Consider the following 18,636-nt stretch of genomic DNA (forward strand, 5'->3'; position numbering starts at 1 on the left):
TCTAAAATTTCAGGGTCACAATGATTGTCATGAATTTTTGGCCATAATCATTTTGCTTTTCAGAGTCCTCCCAGGATACTTTTACAAACGGAAAAAAAAGTGAGCACAAGAGGCTGGACTGGACAGAAAAGGATGAATTGGTATTACTTGGCCAGTATTTTCAATCAGATAAACTTGCAAATGAACTTTTCTGCCCCAGGGCCAAAAACAGGGGATGCAGTGACACCTTAGCATACCCAGAGACTCAGTGAGCTCCTGATAAGCCTTTCTCATTTTTTCTATTATTATTAATTGACAGTAATTAATTATATATATTTATGGGGTATAGTGTGATACATGTATATAATGTATAATAATCAGGATAATTAATATATTAATCACCTCAGAATTTCTCATTCCTTTGTGTTAGAAACATTCAAAATCCACTGTTTTAGCTATTTGAAAATATCCAATAAACTGCTGTTAATTATAGTCACCCTACAGTACTTAGAACATTAGAACTTATTCTTCCTTGCTACCTGTAAGTTTGCAACACAGGTTGGTTTACAGATGCAAAATTATAGCTAGGCTGTTCCTTTCTTTTAAGGAAAAATCAAGCCCATTTTCTTGTCAACCCTGGTCTGCGTCAACAACCAATTTCCCTGCTTCTAGGAAATGTATAAGTCTCAGTGATTTATCAGGATTGAAAATGGGAAAAAAAGGACTGGCTTCATGGTTAGGCAAACCGCAAATTTGCTCTGATCCCTAAGAAAAATAGAAGTTAAATATTTGCTCATAAGCAGTATGTACCATTAGACTTTGTCTTTAAAAGCCATTCTCTAACCTTAAGAAGAACTCAAACTTACCATCACGGGTAATGTGCAAAGTAGTATGATGTGTCTATTAATATGATGCAAAGTGAAGTACGTCATATCAGCTATGTCATATTTTTGCCAAAATGTTTAACCTGAATGTAATCATGATGAAAAAAAGTAGACAAATCTGGATTGTGGAACACTCTGAAGGACCACAGCCCTAGACTTTAAAAAAATGTCAAGGCCGGGCACGGTGGCTCATGCCTGTAATCCCAACACTTTGGGAGGCCGAGGTGGGCGGATCACGAGGTCAGGAGATTGAGACCATCTTGGTAAACACAGTGAAACCCCGTCTCGACTAAAAAAATACCAAAAATTAGCAGGGTGTGGTAGCAGGTGCCTGTAGTCCCAGCTACTTGGGAGGCTAAGACAGGAGAATGGTGTGAACCCAGGAGGCGGAGCTTGCAGTGAGCGGAGATTGCGCCACTGCACTCCAGCCTGGGCGACAGAGTGAGATTCTGTCTTTAAAAAAAAAAAAAAAAAAAAAGTCAGTATCCTGAAAGAAAAAATGAAGTTGAGAGGGCTGTTCTAGATCAAAGAGTGACACCTGAAAACCAAATACAATGTGAGCACTCTGATTGGATCCTGGATTAAAATAACAAACAAACAAGCAATAGAGAACATTTGAAGGACATTGAGGCAATTTGACTGTGAACTGGTATATTAGATCACTGAAGTAAGATTATACTTTATTGTGGTTATGTTGAAGAGGTGTCCTAGTTCTTAGGAAACACATACTGAATTCTCTGGAGGTAGAGTGTCATGATGTCTGCAACTTACTTCTAAATGGTTCCAAAATGGGGGGGAAAAAAACATGGATAAGGGGAGAAAGAGAGAGAGGGTGAGTACGGCCAAGTGCAAAAGTGCAAATGTTGCAAAATGGTAGCAATTGGTGAATCTAGGTAAAGGGTATATGACTATTCATTCGGCAATCTTCTCAACATTTTTGTAGGTTTAAACTAATCTCTCTTTCCGAAGGCAGCACATCAGTATCTGAGCATAGCTATTGCCTCTGTCCAACTGCTGTATTCTAAATCTGGGCGCCTATGAGAACTCTCTGAACGACTTACAAAATCCATATCCCTCAGTTGGGTCCCACCTCTCATCCCCCAGGAGATTTTGATTCAGGAGATCAGGTGTGGGGCCCAGATATGGATGTGTTGAAAGCTTCCCCAGGTGGGTTCTGTGCTGCACTGGAGCTTAGAAATCATGGGCCTGAGTTACTCTCAGATCTGGATCCATTTAAAACAAGCTGTGTGGCTCTGGGATGGCTGGCCAAACACACTAAGCATTGCATACCTTACCTATAAAATGGGAGCAATAATACTAAAGATCTTACAGGACTATGGTGAGGATGAGAGACAGTGTCTACATTATAGAAGGGGAGAATTTTTTTCTTTCTTTCTTTATCCTCTCATAGATCCCCATCATCCCCAACTGATCATATCTTGAGTGATTTTCACAAAATGGAATTTCTTCCATTTGTAGCTTACATGGTATGTGGAGGACATCCGTGTATGTACAGATTCTTTTAGACTTCTTGCATTACCCAATTTGGGAAGAGGCTGGGAAATCTAGTCTATTAACTGACTGATATCATGGCTGTAAGAACAGAAGCCAGTCTGTCCACAAGGAAGCCTTAGATATTGGCAGTCTTGGAGTTCTCCTTAGGATAAGGGTTAACTCTGATACCTTAACCACTCAAATCTTGGGATCCTTTATTAACTCGGCACAAGGACTCAGGTGCCCTTGACCAATGCCACTTGGAACGTTGGCTGTGGCTTGGAACTGGCAAACGTCTGAGGGATGTGGCTTCCAGTCTAAATATGTAACTCATCAGCCATTGTATTTTGGATAAGTTGCTTCTCTGAGCCTCAGTTTCCTAAGCACTCAGAGTGGAGACAGTCATAATCTATGACTCACCTACCTTATGTGGTGGATGTGAAACACAGATTTGAAAATCTTAAGCTACTCCATTCAGTGTGGCATATTTTCTCCTTAAGGACATAACCATCCTCCTCCTCTTTCTTTTTTACTGCTATTATTTTTAACCTGTCTCTATTTATGTCCACAAGCAGTTAGGATGACTTGCTCCCATTTCCATCTGATTTTTTAAATATTCCTTTTCACCTTAGGATGAACTGCCCCAAGTCTTTGTCAGGGAGAACCTTCATCCCAGTCCATCTCAGGGAAGCATCCATACCCTATGCCTGGCAGCGCCTGATCAATGTGTCGGGTTCACAGCAGAAGTACTAGGGCCGAGCTGGACCACGGATGTCCCCTTCCCCTTTGTTGGCTCTACTTACTGAATCCGTTGACGTCCTGAGAACTAGAAGAGAAGCCTTCATCATTGCGGCTGGCGCTGAGCTTGGTGGTGGGTTTGTCAGCAGAGGCCACAGGCCCCATCTCCCTCTGGGCTCCACTCTGGGTCTCCTTCTGCTTCTTGGCCAGCTTCCTTTGGGACATGTGCAAGGGGAAAAACCACAGTCAGATGGTGGCAGTTGCATTAAAGCATTGGGAAGATAGATTGTTCTTCCCCAATCCTCATCCTCAGCCCCCAAATCTGGTTCATTCTCCAGAAAAAGAATCAAGGCAGAACAAACCATGAATGGTTTCCGTTTACTCAGAAATAGGAGACTCACGCTGCTGCCTCACCCCCGACAATGCGTGTGTTCTATGTTTGAGCCTAAAATGGGAAATCAATGAGACTCGTACAATGCTTCCCCCACTCTCCTTTCAGAGGAAATCAACAAGACTTGTATTCCTTTCCCCAAGTCTCCTTTCAGAGGGAGGAAGTGGCTAGACTGGCCTTTCTGTTTCTGTGGCTCTGAATGAAATTAAAAATGGAGACTTGTCTTTCTCAGGAACTGAGCTCATCAAAAACCCACCAAATAATAGTAAAGTGAAGCAGGGGCTGGTGGTTGGAGGTGGATGAGTGCGCAGGTTAGTTTCACAGCTCAAAAGAAGGAAAGTTACAGCTGAATTGATGCAGTCTTATTCCTATGGGAATAAAAGACCCTCAGAACCAGACGGATATTATCATAATATCACTATTTTGATAATAATAGTGTAGAGCAGTGCTTCGCAAACTTTGGTGTAAATTTGAACCACCTGAAGAGTCACACACACACACACACACACAGAGGCTCCGGATCACTGAAGTAGGACAGGACCTAGAATTCTACATGGCCATCAAGTTCCCCAGGTGATTCTGACACCAACCATTGGAGGTTAAAACCATCAGCTTTGGTGTCAGACAGACTCAGGTTCATAGGTTACCTCTGCTGCCTGCCAACTAGCTGCAAGACCCAGGGCAAATTTCTTACTCTAAATCCTGAACTATTCCTCTATATACTGTGGCAGATGACAGGACCAATCTTATTGGGCTGTGAGGATTAAATGAGACAATGCGTAAAATACACAGAGCACAGTGCCTTGCACATAGTGGACACTTGATGCCTAGCAGTTGCTATTCTTGTTTTTTATACTATTGCCAGTGGATCCAACTATATTGCAATGTTCGAATTCCCTCTCCAGCAGCCCCACTGTGGGATCCCATCTCTCCCTGAATTCTTGCAAGCAACATAGACTCTGACCTCACTGAGGAACTAAAAGGTTAAAAAGTTCTTTTCTATGGATTTAAAATCTATGTCCTTTACATTTTAACTGGATTGGTCTTAGATATATCATAAGAGATACAAAAATATGACTAACTCCTCTTGCATATAAGAGTTATTCAAATATTTCTAAAAAGCCAGCATGGTCCCTCTGAGTTTTTCCAACAAATATGCATCTAAATATAGCTGTCATAGTCCTATCACATGAAAGGCTATAGGTTAAACATCAGATATCTTGAGAGTAAATTTCTCCAGGTCCCTTGCTCCGTCCTTCACAAGAGTAGGCTTCAAATTCAATTTTGGTCATTCCTGTCTCAACACACAAAGAAGAGATGTCCCAGAGAGGTCAAATGCAGTGCAATACAGGGAATAATTTTCCAAGGTTGAGCCCCACTGATCACGAAACAGATAGTTTCAAGAGGTAACAATCTCGCTGCCAAAGGAAGTATAAAAGGAAATGATAAACCTCAACTTAGGCTGGGCACGATGGCTCATGCCTGTAATCCCAGCACTGTGGGAGGCTGAGCTGGGCAGATCACTGGAGCCTAGGAATTGAGACCAGCCTGGGAAACACAGTGAAACCCCATCTCTACAAAAATTACAAAAATTAGCCAGGTGTGGTGGTGCGTACCTGTGCTACTCAGCAGGCTAAGGTGGTAAGATCACTTGATCCCAGGAATTGAGACCAGCCTGGGCAACATGGTGAAACCCCATCTCTACAAAAATAACAAAAATTTAGCCAGGTGTGGTGGTGCGTACCTGTGCTACTCAGCAGGCTGAGGTGGTAAGATCACTTGAGCCCAGGAGGTAGAGGCTGCAGTGAGCCGAGATCACGCCTCTGCACTCCAGTCTGGGTGACAGAGACCCCGTCAAAACAAAAACAAAAACACAAAAAAACAAAAACAAAAACAAAAACAGAAAAGAAAAAAAAATCCTAGATCTCAACTTAGAAGTGCTTTAGAGGCATTCACGTGGGACAAATTCCAGTTTGATAGCATCCTCCTTGAAACATGAATCTCATGATCTAGGTGTAGACTTCACAGGAGAATGACAGATGGCATACGCAAATGAGGACAGTTTGAAGAAGGTCTATTTATAAAAGGTCTGCTGATAAAGGTCACAAGCGTATAGGGACCCAGGATATAACAGCATGTCAATCAGAGAGCTGTTTATTACCTATGGGACCAGAGGAACACATAGAGGAAGCAGTAACCAGAGCCCCAAAGGAGAGAGCTGTGAAGAGGGGGCACCGTGAACAGAAGCAGCGGCTTTCTCTTGAAAGTCCCAGCCAGTCATAGACAACCTCACAGGGAGAGAACCAGAGGCAAAAAAATGCCCTGACTACACCTTATGCCCTTCCTCTGGTCCCCTGTGGCAGCTCTCATTAGCTGAACCCAACAACAGTCGGAAGTGGCAAGTGATCTTTTTGACAGACTTCATACAGAATACACTCTAGAAGCAGAGAGCACAGTAGAGAAACGTAGAGAGGGGAACTGGATCCAGGAATCCCAACCAAGAAGAGAAAAGTTGCGTTTTTTTTTGTTTGTTTGTTTTGTTTTTTGAGACCGTCTTATTCTGTCACCTACGCTGGAGTGCAGTGGTGCAATCTCAGCTCACTGCAGCCTCTGCCTCCCAAGCTCAAGCAATTCTCATGCCTCAGCCTCAGCAGCTGGGACTACAGGTGTCTGCCACTGCATCCAGCTAATTTTTTGTATTTTAGTAGAGGTGGGGTTTCACCATGTTGCCCAGGGTGGTCTTGAACTCCTAAGCTCCGGCAATCTGCCCGCCTTGGCCTCCCTAAGTACTAGGATAACAGGTGTGAGCCACTGTGCCCGGCCGAGAAAAGTTTCTTTATACTTCTTGTTTGGGCCATCATTTGAAGAAACATGTAGCCTAAAATGGAATTCTTCATTCATTATTGTTATTATTTTTTTTCAAGTTGGCTTGGGGAAAGAAAGGCACTCAGGAAGAGGAATGCATCTTCTGGTTATAATGCTTTGGCCACAGGCACACTGTTCTACCAGTGAAACGATTCCAGGCAGACGTACAACAAGAAATGAAGCATTGGATCAGTCAGGCAATTAGACAGGGGCGGGGGGAAGGCCAACAAAAGAAAAATGAGCAATTCTGCCGCTGATGACATTTCGAAATTTTATTCTTCATTTATTATCAAAAAGGAGTGTGTTTAAAAATGTATATGTGACCTTCTTAATCATAAATTTGAAAAGATATATAGCAGATTCTTTGCTTCTATCTGAGCTCTGCTCACATTGGCCCAGCAGGAAATAAAAGGAAATCTGATAAGAGAGTTAACTTTAAAACTATAAATGAGTATGTTTCGGAGGCTTTGATATTTCCTTGGGGGCAGAACTCTCAACCAATCTCATTCCGTTCAGGGTAAAGTAATATGGAAAGGGTTGTCTTAGGCACAGATCATTGGTTTTCAAAGGAATCATCATAATAATAAAAGCCTCACTGCTTTTATGAAAAAATGGTACTTTATAGAAATGTTTGGGTAGCTCTGAACACCTGTATTCAAAAAAGAAAAACTAAGCATCCCCAAAACACATATTTAAAAATTGGAAAGTTAACTGAATTGTAAAAATATCAGATATATTACCTCCTTGGTATTTAAAGCTGATGGCTGACTCTGTATGTTCATGGTGATAATAATGTTATATAATCATTTTAATGTAGGGACAGATGTTTTGGCAATTGGCAAAGACAGCTACAAGGCGGAAATGGAGAGGGTATTTGTGGAAGGAAATAAAACACAAAACCACAGTTTGGGGATCTATATCTATTCTTCCAGAATTCTGAATTTAAGTTTTTAAAAAAGACCTCTCAGTAACACAGAAAAATTGATATTCATCTCCATAGCCAAATAATTTAATTTACTACCCCCAGACCATAGAGGATGGGTCTCTCTGGTCCCAGGGGCAGAATGAGGACCAGGTTGGCTTGATACAATGGAGGAATTTCTAGCAAAGTAGAACTGCTTAGGTCTCTTTTGGAAATACCTAATGCCTGAATTCCCCTCCCCAATTTTTCTTGTTTGGCAACCTTCTCTTCACCTTTTTAGGCCCTTATTTTTTTCTCTCAACAAAAGAGAAACCCAAATCTGTGAACAGGGCACTGGACTCTTAAACTATGACCCTTTAACTATGGACCAGGCTTCAACTCAATCTTATTCCCCTCACACAACCTTATCCTCCCATTTCAGAAAACATCAACTACCTCCTCCCACCACATTATTCCTCAATACTCCATATTCCTTGATGTGTCCCTCTTCTTCTCCACTGGTTGCCTCCTCTTTATCCTCCAAGGCTCAATGTAAGTGTCACATCTCCTCTGAGGCTTCTCCCTGCTCTTCTACATAGAATTATTATTTTCTCCTCTGGTTTGACTCATCCATTGAACATGTACATGTATCAATCTCTGCTAAATGCTACAAGATCATGTCTTCTTGACCTTAATCCTCATGGAACATGAAGACTAATGGCAAAGACAGGCATTAAACAGATACAGAGGTAGAGACAAAAATCACAAAGATGACGAACACCAAGAAGAAATACCTGTCGCTATGTAAGAGGTAGAACCTGGTTTGAACCCTGGCAGCAGATCAGGGAGGGTTTTGGTGCCATGTCAGCTAAGTACTTGTTGAGTCAAACTGCAGTGATTCAACTCTTTCACCTACTACGACAAGAACCTCTTAGGAGAAGGGCTTTTGACTCTTTGCACCTACTCCAATTTCTTGCTGAGTGTCTGGCACATGGCTCAATAAATTTGTTGCACAAATTTATACTTAAAAGTCTGCAATTTGAAGTGTAGAAAAGATGGTCCTCTTACTCTGAACACAAATTATAACCATTTTAAAAGTAGATATGTGCAAAGAAAGAGAAGGAAATGCCTGCATAAAATTATCAGGTGACCTGGAATATTTGTAATTAGAAATATTTTGGGTGGCAACTTAGCATTTCCTTCTTGGAATGTTTGCAGAATTAACAAAATGTTCATGGAAGCCAGAGATTTCCCCCGCAGAGCCCACAAAATATCTGCAGCTATAGCATGTTGAAGAAGAAAAAGAAAATCTCATCCAATAGTCACATGACTCATAGGATGATCATATAATTCATGGAATTCTCAGAGCCTTCAAAACTCAAGTACTTATGACTTTCCGAATAGGGTTTTTTTTTTTTTCCCTGTAGTTTCTCTGAGATTTTTGCCAACTGGGTCACACAATTTCGCCAGCAGGGGGTACCAAAAGCTGATAAAAAGAGAGTATGCATAAGCCTGTTTATTCCTCTGCAGGAACATTTCCAAGGCTGAAGAATGTTTTAAGACACAGCAATCCAAAGTTTACTGCTTCTGATAGGTGAGGACGAGGTGACGCGGCCATAGCTCTTGGCATTTTTCCTTCTAACGGATCACTTTGAGCTCTCTCTGACCTTTGCTTGTTAGCTGAGTGTGAGGGGTAGGTGACAGGGGATGTGCCCAGGATGGACCGTGAGTCGTGATTTGTTCTGAGTGCCACTCTTTACAAGGGATACTGGTAGGTAGAATGGCTCCCGGGAGAGGAATGAAGAGCTGTTAAAAGTGTGGAAATCACGCTACAAGAGGAGGAGTGCATGAAACATCCAGGGACATTTCTCATGGAGAGGGAATACAAAGGAACTTTCTCTTCATGCATCTGATGGCTGGGTCTCTATGGTCCCAGCGGCAGAATGAGGACCAGGTTGGCTTGATACAACGAAGGAATTTCTAGCAAAGTAGAACTGCTTAGGTCTCTTTTGGAAGTACCTAATGCCTGAATCCCCCTCCCCAATTTTTCTTGTTTGGCAACCTTCTCTTCACCCTTTTAGGCCCAACTCAATGTCCCCTACTCTTAGAAGTCTTTGCCTGCTTCCCAAAGTTAGAAGTTCCCTCCTCTTTAGTCATTAATTTGTTGGACAAATAGTTAATGAGTAAATACTTTGAATCTGTGGCTGTTAGAAGGAAGGAGATAATGATATGAAAAACAAGACAGGAATCCTGCCCTGCTTGGCTTCTGCAAATATTGAGCTCCCCGCTACTGGAGAAGTTTAACTAGAGACTGGGAAACCACTTAGAAAAGAGGTAGTGGAAGATCCCAGGACTTGGACTCTGCAAAACCCTTGACTCTCTTCTGGGTTAGGAACAGGACCACCCAGCCAACTGGTGGGGGCAGGAGTCTTCAGGGTTCCACCCAGAGGTTTTCTCTGAATGAGGGATTCATGCCCACTCTCCTGGGGAGACACTGATCAGGTACTCTTCCTCTTCCCCATAGGGCTCCTCGTCCGGACTATCCTCCATTGGAATCTCCAGACAGACTTTCCTGGGAAATCATGAAGATTGAAATCCTGGAGTCAGAGAGAGATCTCAGTCATAGGAAGTGGACCAAAAAAAAAAAAAAAAAATACACAAGTGAGGCCCTGCTTCTACTAAAAGCTAGCATTGTCCTCTTTGAATCCAGGATGCTCTGCTGGCGTGACTAGATCTCAGCTTAAAGCTACACACTGCAACTGTCAGGGAACTGCAGCATCTTCTCATTTCAAAGACAAGACACTGGCCGGGCGCGGTGGCTCAAGCCTGTAATCCCAGCACTTTGGGAGGCCGAGATGGGCGGATCACGAGGTCAGGAGATCAAGACCATCCTGGCTGACACGGTGAAACCCCGTCTCTACTAAAAAATACAAAAAGTATTAGCCGGGCGTGGTGGTGGGCACCTGTAGTCCCAGCTACTCGGGAGGCTGAGGGAGGAGAATGGCGTGATCCCGGGAGTTGGAGCTTGCAGTGAGCTGAGATCTGGCCACTGCACTCCAGCCTGGGCGACAGAGCGAGACTCCGTCTCAAAAAAAAAAAAAAAAACCCCCAAAAAATCAAAGACAAGACACTGAGGCCTGGACAGAGTAGTCCCTTAGCTAGGATGCACAGCATGTAGGATACAGGCCCTGCTTTCTGCCTGCCAGCTCAGGACACCTGCTCCACATTCCTCCACCCTTCTTCTAATCTAGAAGGGCAAATTCAGTCTGTGGTACACATGATTCCGGTGTCTTACAAATGCAGCAAAACTTTATTCATCTATGCCCCCACTGACTCAGAACTACTGTAATTGAGGCAAAGGCTGAGCTACATCACATAAGAATCAATAGTGTAAACAGGGATATGGATGTGTGTAGCATTTAAAGGAGAATGCACTGCTTTCCCTCATATCAGGAGGCAGGACTGCACAGCAGTTAATATATTGGCTTTGGTGCCAGACAGCCTGGCATCAAAATCTGGCTCCATGTCAGACTAACTGTGCGAGCTCTTGCAAGTTACTCAGCCCTCTGCATGCCAGTTTCTTCCTGCCTGGAAAACACGGATTAGAGTAGTACTTCCCTGTAAGACTATTGGGAGGACTGAATGGTATGTTGCTGGTAAACCACTTAGTCCAAGGTATGCACACAGTAAGCATTCAATAAATGCTCTCTGGTATGATAATATTTTAAACACAAAAAAACCATGTTAGTTTAAATAACCTCATTATCTATGAAATATGAATACTTTAAAGCAGATGCCCTGAATAATGGCTTTTCTCTAAAAACCTCCATTGACATATTATAGAGCCATGCTTTCAAACTTTGACTGAGCAAATCATTTGCAGAGCTTTAAAAATTACCAGTGAGATTCTAATTTAATTGGTCTGGGGTGCAACCTGGGCATCTGGGTGTTCAGTAGTTTTCCAGGTGATTATAATGTGCCACTAAGCTTGAGCACCACCAATGCGGAACAGCTGTTCTCCAAGTGTGGCTTCCTTGGACAAGCAGCATCAGCTTCACCTGGGGATGTATTAGCAATGCAATTTCACTGGCCCCACCCCGATATACTGAATCAGAAACTCTAGGTGATCAATAAGCCCTCCAAGCAATTCTACTGCATGCCAAAGTTTGAGAACCACCAAAGGAGGTGGGCCGACTCTTAGCAAGTCTGAATTAGTAAAGTTTCATTCTTGAAAATGGAACACTAGGAGGTAGGAGACCTGGGTGCCGCGGGGTCCAGATCTCCAAATATCTCATTGAGTTGCCATGAACACTCCCTTTCCCCTCTCTAGGTATTGATTTCACTATGGGTGGGGGGCGGAGTTGGCATCTAAGAATCATGGCAATACCTGATGCTTTTAAAATGATTGTTATGGATTGAATTGTGTTCCACTCACCCACTTTCTGGCTGCAAAATTCCTAATCCATGGTATCTGTCCATGTAACCTTATTTGGAAATAGGGTCTTTGCAGATGTAATCAAGTTAAAATGAGGTCACTAGGGTAGCTCTGATTCCCAAATGACTGATGTCCTTACAAGGAGAGGGAAATTTGGACCGAAGAGAACTGGAAGAATGCCACGTGACAACAAAGGCGGAGATGGAAGTAATGAGCCATAAGCCAAGGAACACGGAGGACCGGCAGGCACCATCAGCTGCCAGGAAGAGGCATGGCAGGATTCTACCTAGAGTCTGAGGGAGCCTGACCCCTCCAACACCTTGATTTTGAATTTATAGTTTCTAAAATTATGAGAGAACACATTTTGGTTGCATTAAGTCACCTAGTTTGTGGGACATTGGTACAGTAGCCTGAGGAAACTAATAAAATGACCATAAAATAGTAAGTCCTAAATTAATATTATTTATTCAACAAACATTATAAAGTACTTATTCCATGCCAGCCACTATTCAAGGCCTTCATAAACAAGCTATTCAGTTCTTTAATTCTGTTGTGACACTATGAGCCCAGGAGTATTATTAGTTCCGTTTTACAGATAAAAGCATTGAGGCAGAGGGAGTTGAAGTAACCCGTAGAAAGCCACCCAGGTCTTCAGAGGCAGAGCTAGGATTCAAACACTGGCAGTCAGGCTTCTAAGTGTTCTCTAAGATTCCCTGTTATGTCATGCTTAGGCAAAGGGCCACCACATATCTCCCCTTGTCCCAAACCTTTCTCAGCTGCCTCCCTTTCTCCCCAGGCAAACACACACTCACACATATGCACACATGTGCACAGACACCTGCAGCCAGAAAGCTCTCACTCACCACCACTCACGGCCTGCAGACAATGAGCATCCTGTCTGCTCACTGCCTCTGCTGGGTACCAATTCTGGAGCATAGCTGGTTCGTCCTTTCCCTCCTGCCCCATCACCCTCGTCTAGGGCTTGTGAATCCCCCAGCACGGCAAAGGTACAGAAACAGCAGCAGCAACAGATGTCATCACGATCTGAAAGGCCAAAGGACTTGCTCTTTTACTTCCATCCCTTTGCTGTCTTGCTGTCCATGTGTGTGCCGCTACCTGTCTATCTCTGCTTCTTTATTCTGCCTGTGGCTACCTCTCTGGCCTGGATGGGCTCTCCTACCAATCACACTCTTTCCACTTAGGCAGTAGTCAGACACTTTTGGACCGTTCTCTGGATTTGGCAGTGAAATCAGAGCAGCAGAAGGCCTGAAACACAGGTGAGGCCCTCCTCCCTCTGGGTATGTGGCCACACTGGTCCCTGGGCCCTAAAGCAGAGCCTAGTAGGAGCAGCATTGACTTTGGAGCCAGACTGCTTAGGTTGAAATCCTAGCTCCACGATTTGTTAGCTGTACAGGCTTGGGCAATTACTAAACCTCTCTATAACTCAGTTTCCTCATCTGTTAAATAGGAATAATTATAATGAATTTTCTTAACAATGCTTTGAGGTAGATACTAACTTATAAATATGAAAGTACTTAACTAGGATCTGTCACCTACCAAATAAGCTCTACATAAGCATTTGTTACATAATAGGTGATAAGAAGGAAAAAAGTGCTTCAAAGCAGAGTGTGACCAGAATTCATGGTTCAGACAATGGGAGCTGCCCTGAATGAATGCTGTCTGAGCTCTGAACCCCTGGGTTGGGGAGATGGCCCCTCTGTTCTTGGTGTTGCAGAAATACTATGGGCTCTGACTCTGGACTGACTTGGCTCCAAACAGCAGTGTAAAAGTGATTAAGTCTCCATTTCTATGACTCTGTGAGACTCAGTTTCCTCATCTATAGAATAGAATTTAACATACCCTAATTTGCAGAGTTACTGTGATGATTAGAAGTGACAAATGATGATAGTTCCCTAGCATGGTCTTTGGCATATAAAGATATAAACAAGGGCTAGTTCTTTTCTATCCTTATCCTCCTTCCTTGCCCCAGCAATCTGCATGACTTTTTCCTTGCTTTAATTTTTAATTTTATGTTTGATCTGATTTCTGAGATGAGTACTCCAGGGAAACAAGGTGACTAATTTTTCCTCTCAGTAGTTTCATCTTGCTCTATCCATATCCTGCTCATACAACCCAAAACCAAACCAGACAGTGGGGCAGATGCTCTTCCCCATTCATGCTTTGACCTTCAGTTTCACATGATTAAAAGTTGTAGAATCTTGGATTCTCCAGGCTGGAAAGGCCTTCCCAGTCATTTTCCTACCCTAGCTAGGAGACTTCTTGCAGCAGCCCCAGCCAGAGGATATCCAGCCCCTGACTGCCAAATTCCAGCAACCCAAACTCATCACCTATATGGGTAGCTCCTTACCAGGACTGCACTTCCCTATATAGGGTCATTCCTTGCTGAGCTGAGGCCGAGCTAAACACTGTCTCCTGAAGGCCTCACCCTTTGGATGCTCCTCCTCGGTCTGTCTGCTATATCCCAACACAGCCTGTATGTGGATAGATGATGACCATGAATTCTTCAAGCTTTATCCCAAGCAACCTCTTCCAAGCAGTATCTCCTGGTTGCTGAGGCTCTGTGGCTATTTCCCTACAGCTGAGTGAACTTCCTTCTCCATTCCACACTCACATGTCCACATGTGATCTCAGATCTCAAACCAGGACTCCAGGGTGATCTCCCTCTCACCAACTCACAACTGCCTCCTCTCACCCCGACCCCATCTTAGACGTTCAGTTGCCAAATAGAAACATTTCCTTCTTGCTGAATGGCCAACTCACAGGGCTATTGCCTTGCTAGATTATAACCACAAGGACAACAACTTTGTTGGCCTTGTTCACTACCAATTCCCCAGGGGCTTACATAGATTTTTGGAACAAGCAGGTATCCTGTAAAGACTTGTTGAATTAATGTATTAAGAGATGATCACAAGTCCTTCAAATCCCATTCAAATCATCACTTCTTCCAGGAAGCCTTTTCTGATCTCTCCCTGACAGGGCAGGCCTTCCTTCTGTTTTATATCCCAGTCATTTGCCTATCTTCTGTCATCACTTTTCATTGTAATCAATGTACAAAATATACATATTTGTATATTATATTTGTATTTCCTTTAGCACATAGCTTAGCACTTGCCACAATGTTGTAAAAGCTTTAAACATGTTTATGGAATGAATGAATGAACTGAGTGACACTTTCTGTTCCTTTATGGTTGCCCTGTCCCATATGTGAGCTTCCCCATGTCTAAGGCTTGACCCTTCTCGTCAATTTCTGCACCAAATTTCTGTACTTAAGCAGGGTCCTACTTACTATTCTATAACTTGGCTTTCTATTGCAGGTAGTGCATGGCAATGATTCTCAGACTTGAGTGTGCATCAGAATGACCTTGGTAAGCGGCATTGTTGGTCTCCATCATCAGAGTTTTTGATTTGGTAAATCTGGGGTAAGTGCAAAAACTTTGCATTTCCAAGTTCCTAGGAGATGCTGGGTTCTATATTTTGAGAACCACTGGTCTATGGAATGTCATCCTCTGCCCCAGAGGGGATCACGAACCATTTATCTTCCATCTTTTCTTCATCAGTCACCTCAAACATTACATCCAGGCTGGGCACAGTGGCTCATGCCTGTAATCCCAGCATTTTAGGAGGCTGAGGCGGGTGGATCACCTGAGGACAGCAGTTCGAGACCAGCCTGGCCAACATGGCGAAACCCCATCTCTACTAAAATACAAAAATTAGCCAGGCATGATGGAGGGTGCCTGTAATCCCAGCTACTTGGGAGGCTGAGGCACAAGAATCGCTTGAACCCGGGAGGTAGAGGTTGAAGTGAGCCGAGATCACGCCACTGCACTCCAGCCTGAGGGATAGAGTGAGACTCTGTCTCAAAACAAACACACACACACACACACTCTTACATCCATCCCCTACTCCACCCCAAAACTGTAGATGGGCATAAGACCATCTATCCTTTAATCCACAATTCCCATTTTTCTAGAATTTTATCCTAAGGAATAAGAAGGAAAATATACATGTATCATGTAGGTACCACTGGAAACACAGCTTCCTCTATGCCAGGATTTCTCAACCTCAGAACTGTTAGTATTTTGGGCCAGATAATTATTCGCTATGTGTGTGTTGGGGAATTACCTAGTGCACTGTAGGATGCTTAGTAGCATCCTCCTTGCTTTCTACCCTCTAGATGCCAGTAGTTCCTCCTACTCCCAGGTATGTCAATAAAAATGTCTCTAGACATTGCAGATTTTTTTTGGGGGGTGGGCAGAATTGCACCTACTACTGGCATAGTTAGGTAAATGTAATAGTTTGACATTTAGTAGATACTACCATGTGCTTCCTATCTTAAACATAGCTCCGATTTTCACAACACTAACAAGGTAGTGATTATTTCTTTTGTTTTATAGATGAGGAATTCAGGGCCCACAAGGGTTAATCCTAAACTTATAAAACAGGTAAGGGGAACAGGTGGGATTTGAGCCTGCTGAGAGCATGCTCTCCTCCTCACCCAACTTGGCTGCCTTTCTTTAATAGCAAGCGATCGGTTAAAGCCTCGTAAATGTCTAACAATAGGGAATGGGTTCAGTAAATTATAGTGCATCCCCTGGATGGAATATTATGCAGCTATTAAAATGATGGGGGCCATTAAAAATGAAAACTATGTAATGACATGGAAGAATGCTAACTGGATTACCTTAAGTTAAAAAATACTAGAAAATAAAAATGTGTCTACATTGTGATTATAACGATAAGGAAGTATATCTATGTGCGAATGGTTCATATGTTAGATTGAGGATATTAAGGATCATTTTCCTTTCTTTCTTGATATCCATTATTGTTATCAGAGTGTCTTCATGTTCCTAATTCCTAAGTAGTAGCAGAGTAATGATAAGATTCCAGATGTTAGGTTTGCCCTAGGCCCTTCTTCCACCTGAATTAGAATGAACGCTTCTCTAAACTCTGACTATAGCAAGGGGTTGATTTACCCTTACTTTCCCTCCTATTAGCACTGTTGCATCTATGTTTGTGAGCCCAGGCCCCTCTCCTTGCACTGACCAGCTTCTCTAAAGCACAGAAAGCTGGAAGCATAGAAGAAAACAACTCTGAAGGCATTGGTGTGAATCACTCTGGGAGCCAGGGCTATTAGGAACATACAGTCTTAGAGTAAGAGATGCATCTGTCTGTCACAGGGTACTGAGTGGTGCACTGTCTCATGCATTATGCATCAAGAATGGCCTGGCACCCTGGCCCGGTTGTGCGGGACAAGTCTTGCAAAAGAAACATCTGATGAACTGATTGGAATGTCAAAATGTCATTAAGGATAAATTAATAGATGTGTTACTCTGGCTGTAAGAGGCAGTGCCAGCAAGACAACAGACAGCTGGTGGGCTGTTCTCCAGCCCAAGACAGACGGCGTTTGCAATGGAGATTCATGGCCTTTATGCAACGTGAGGTGCTTTGCAGGGAGAAGAATAAACAGAAATGCTCCAGCACTTAAGCGCCATAAAATCACAAGCATGAGATAAATTAATTAGTGTACACTAGGAAGGCGGCTGGTCTGTCTGCGCTCCTGGGGAAAGCTAGAATGGATGGCACTGGGTTAGAGATGACGGACCCCTACACCAGCCTCCGAAAGAAAAGCAATTGAATTTAATGTGCAATCATAAACTGCCGCTGATGGAAAGATAAGTCTGGTCGGTGTTTGTGTTTTCAGGGATACTATTTCTGCCTACTGCTTCAAACGCTTTGTGTCTGTGGGTCAAGTATCTGAGAGGACTGGGGAGACCTGGGAACTAGTTCTGCTTATAACACCATGTGGGGTATGAAGGGTGTTATAATCTCAACACACAGAGCAACTCTCAGGGAAGCCTGACTCCCCCCGTGCCTTTCTAGATAGGGGTGGTCCATTCTTCCGTGATAGGAGGCTCACCACTTCCCATTCAACCTGACCCAGTGTTAGATAAGGATTGTTAGAGAGTTCTTCTTTAGACTTCCCTAGCGTCTTGCTCCTTATAACTTAACAACCTCAAAGACAACAAGAATAGCTAATGCTTACTGAGTGCTTGCTGGGTGCCAGGCACTGGGCTCTGGTCAAGTTACAATGTTATCATGTATTATCTCCATTTTGCAGCGTAGGAAAAAGATGACTGGAGGGTATGAGAGACATGCCGAAGATCACACAGCTAGTATATGGCAGGGCCAAGATCCAAACCCGGGGCTGCCTGAGGCCAGGGCTTGACATCTTAACTATCACACGGTTCTGAGTCCTGTAACTACCATTAATTGGATGGAGCCTGGCTTTTACAGCAATATAGAATAGGACAAGGCAAGACAGATGAGAACTCACATGTAGCACATACTGGCCACAGCTAAGCACCTGGCCTGGGTCAGCCTAACACATCGTTCATGCAGTAGCCTTTTTGGAGTACGGAAATTATTTCCCCATCTGAGATATCTATTTTCTTTTTTAAAAAGGTATATATATATATTTTTTTTTTCAGCATACAAAAATCGGTTTCACTTCTGTGTATTTATAATGAACAAATAGAATCTGAATTTTCATAAATAGTACAATTTACAGTAGCACCCAAAAAAGAAACACTCAGATATAAATCCACCAAAATACACATGGGACCTACATGACAGAAACTATAAAATGGTGATGAAAGAAATCAAAGAAGATCTAACCAAACGAAGAGACATACATGTTCCTAGGCTGGAAGACTCAGTATTGTTAAAAGGTCACTTCTCACCAAATTGATCTACTGATTCAATGCAAACCTAGTCGAAACTCAGCAGGATATTAACAAGCTTGCAGATATCAACAAGCTAAAATGCCATTGTACATTTATTTCAAAGAAAGAACAGGGAGGCAGGTCGTGATGGGTCATGCCTGTAATCCCAGCACTTTGGGAAGCTGAGGCAGGAGGACTGCTAAGCC

At 43.1% G+C, this 18,636-nt stretch overlaps 1 protein-coding gene across 1 annotated transcript in view; it reads right to left on the reverse strand.

Annotated features, from left to right (window-relative positions):
* PTPRT (protein tyrosine phosphatase, receptor type, T) overlaps nt 1-18,636 on the reverse strand; it is a 724,687-nt gene that overhangs the window by 122,855 nt on the left and 583,196 nt on the right. The window contains exon 11 of the mRNA XM_011996484.1: nt 3,161-3,309. Coding sequence (XP_011851874.1) covers nt 3,161-3,309 — 149 coding nt within the window. The remainder of the gene's footprint in view (nt 1-3,160; nt 3,310-18,636) is intronic.

Source organism: Mandrillus leucophaeus, unplaced genomic scaffold (assembly GCF_000951045.1).
Source record: "Mandrillus leucophaeus isolate KB7577 unplaced genomic scaffold, Mleu.le_1.0 Scaffold516, whole genome shotgun sequence".
Classification (NCBI taxonomy): Eukaryota; Metazoa; Chordata; class Mammalia; order Primates; family Cercopithecidae; genus Mandrillus; species Mandrillus leucophaeus.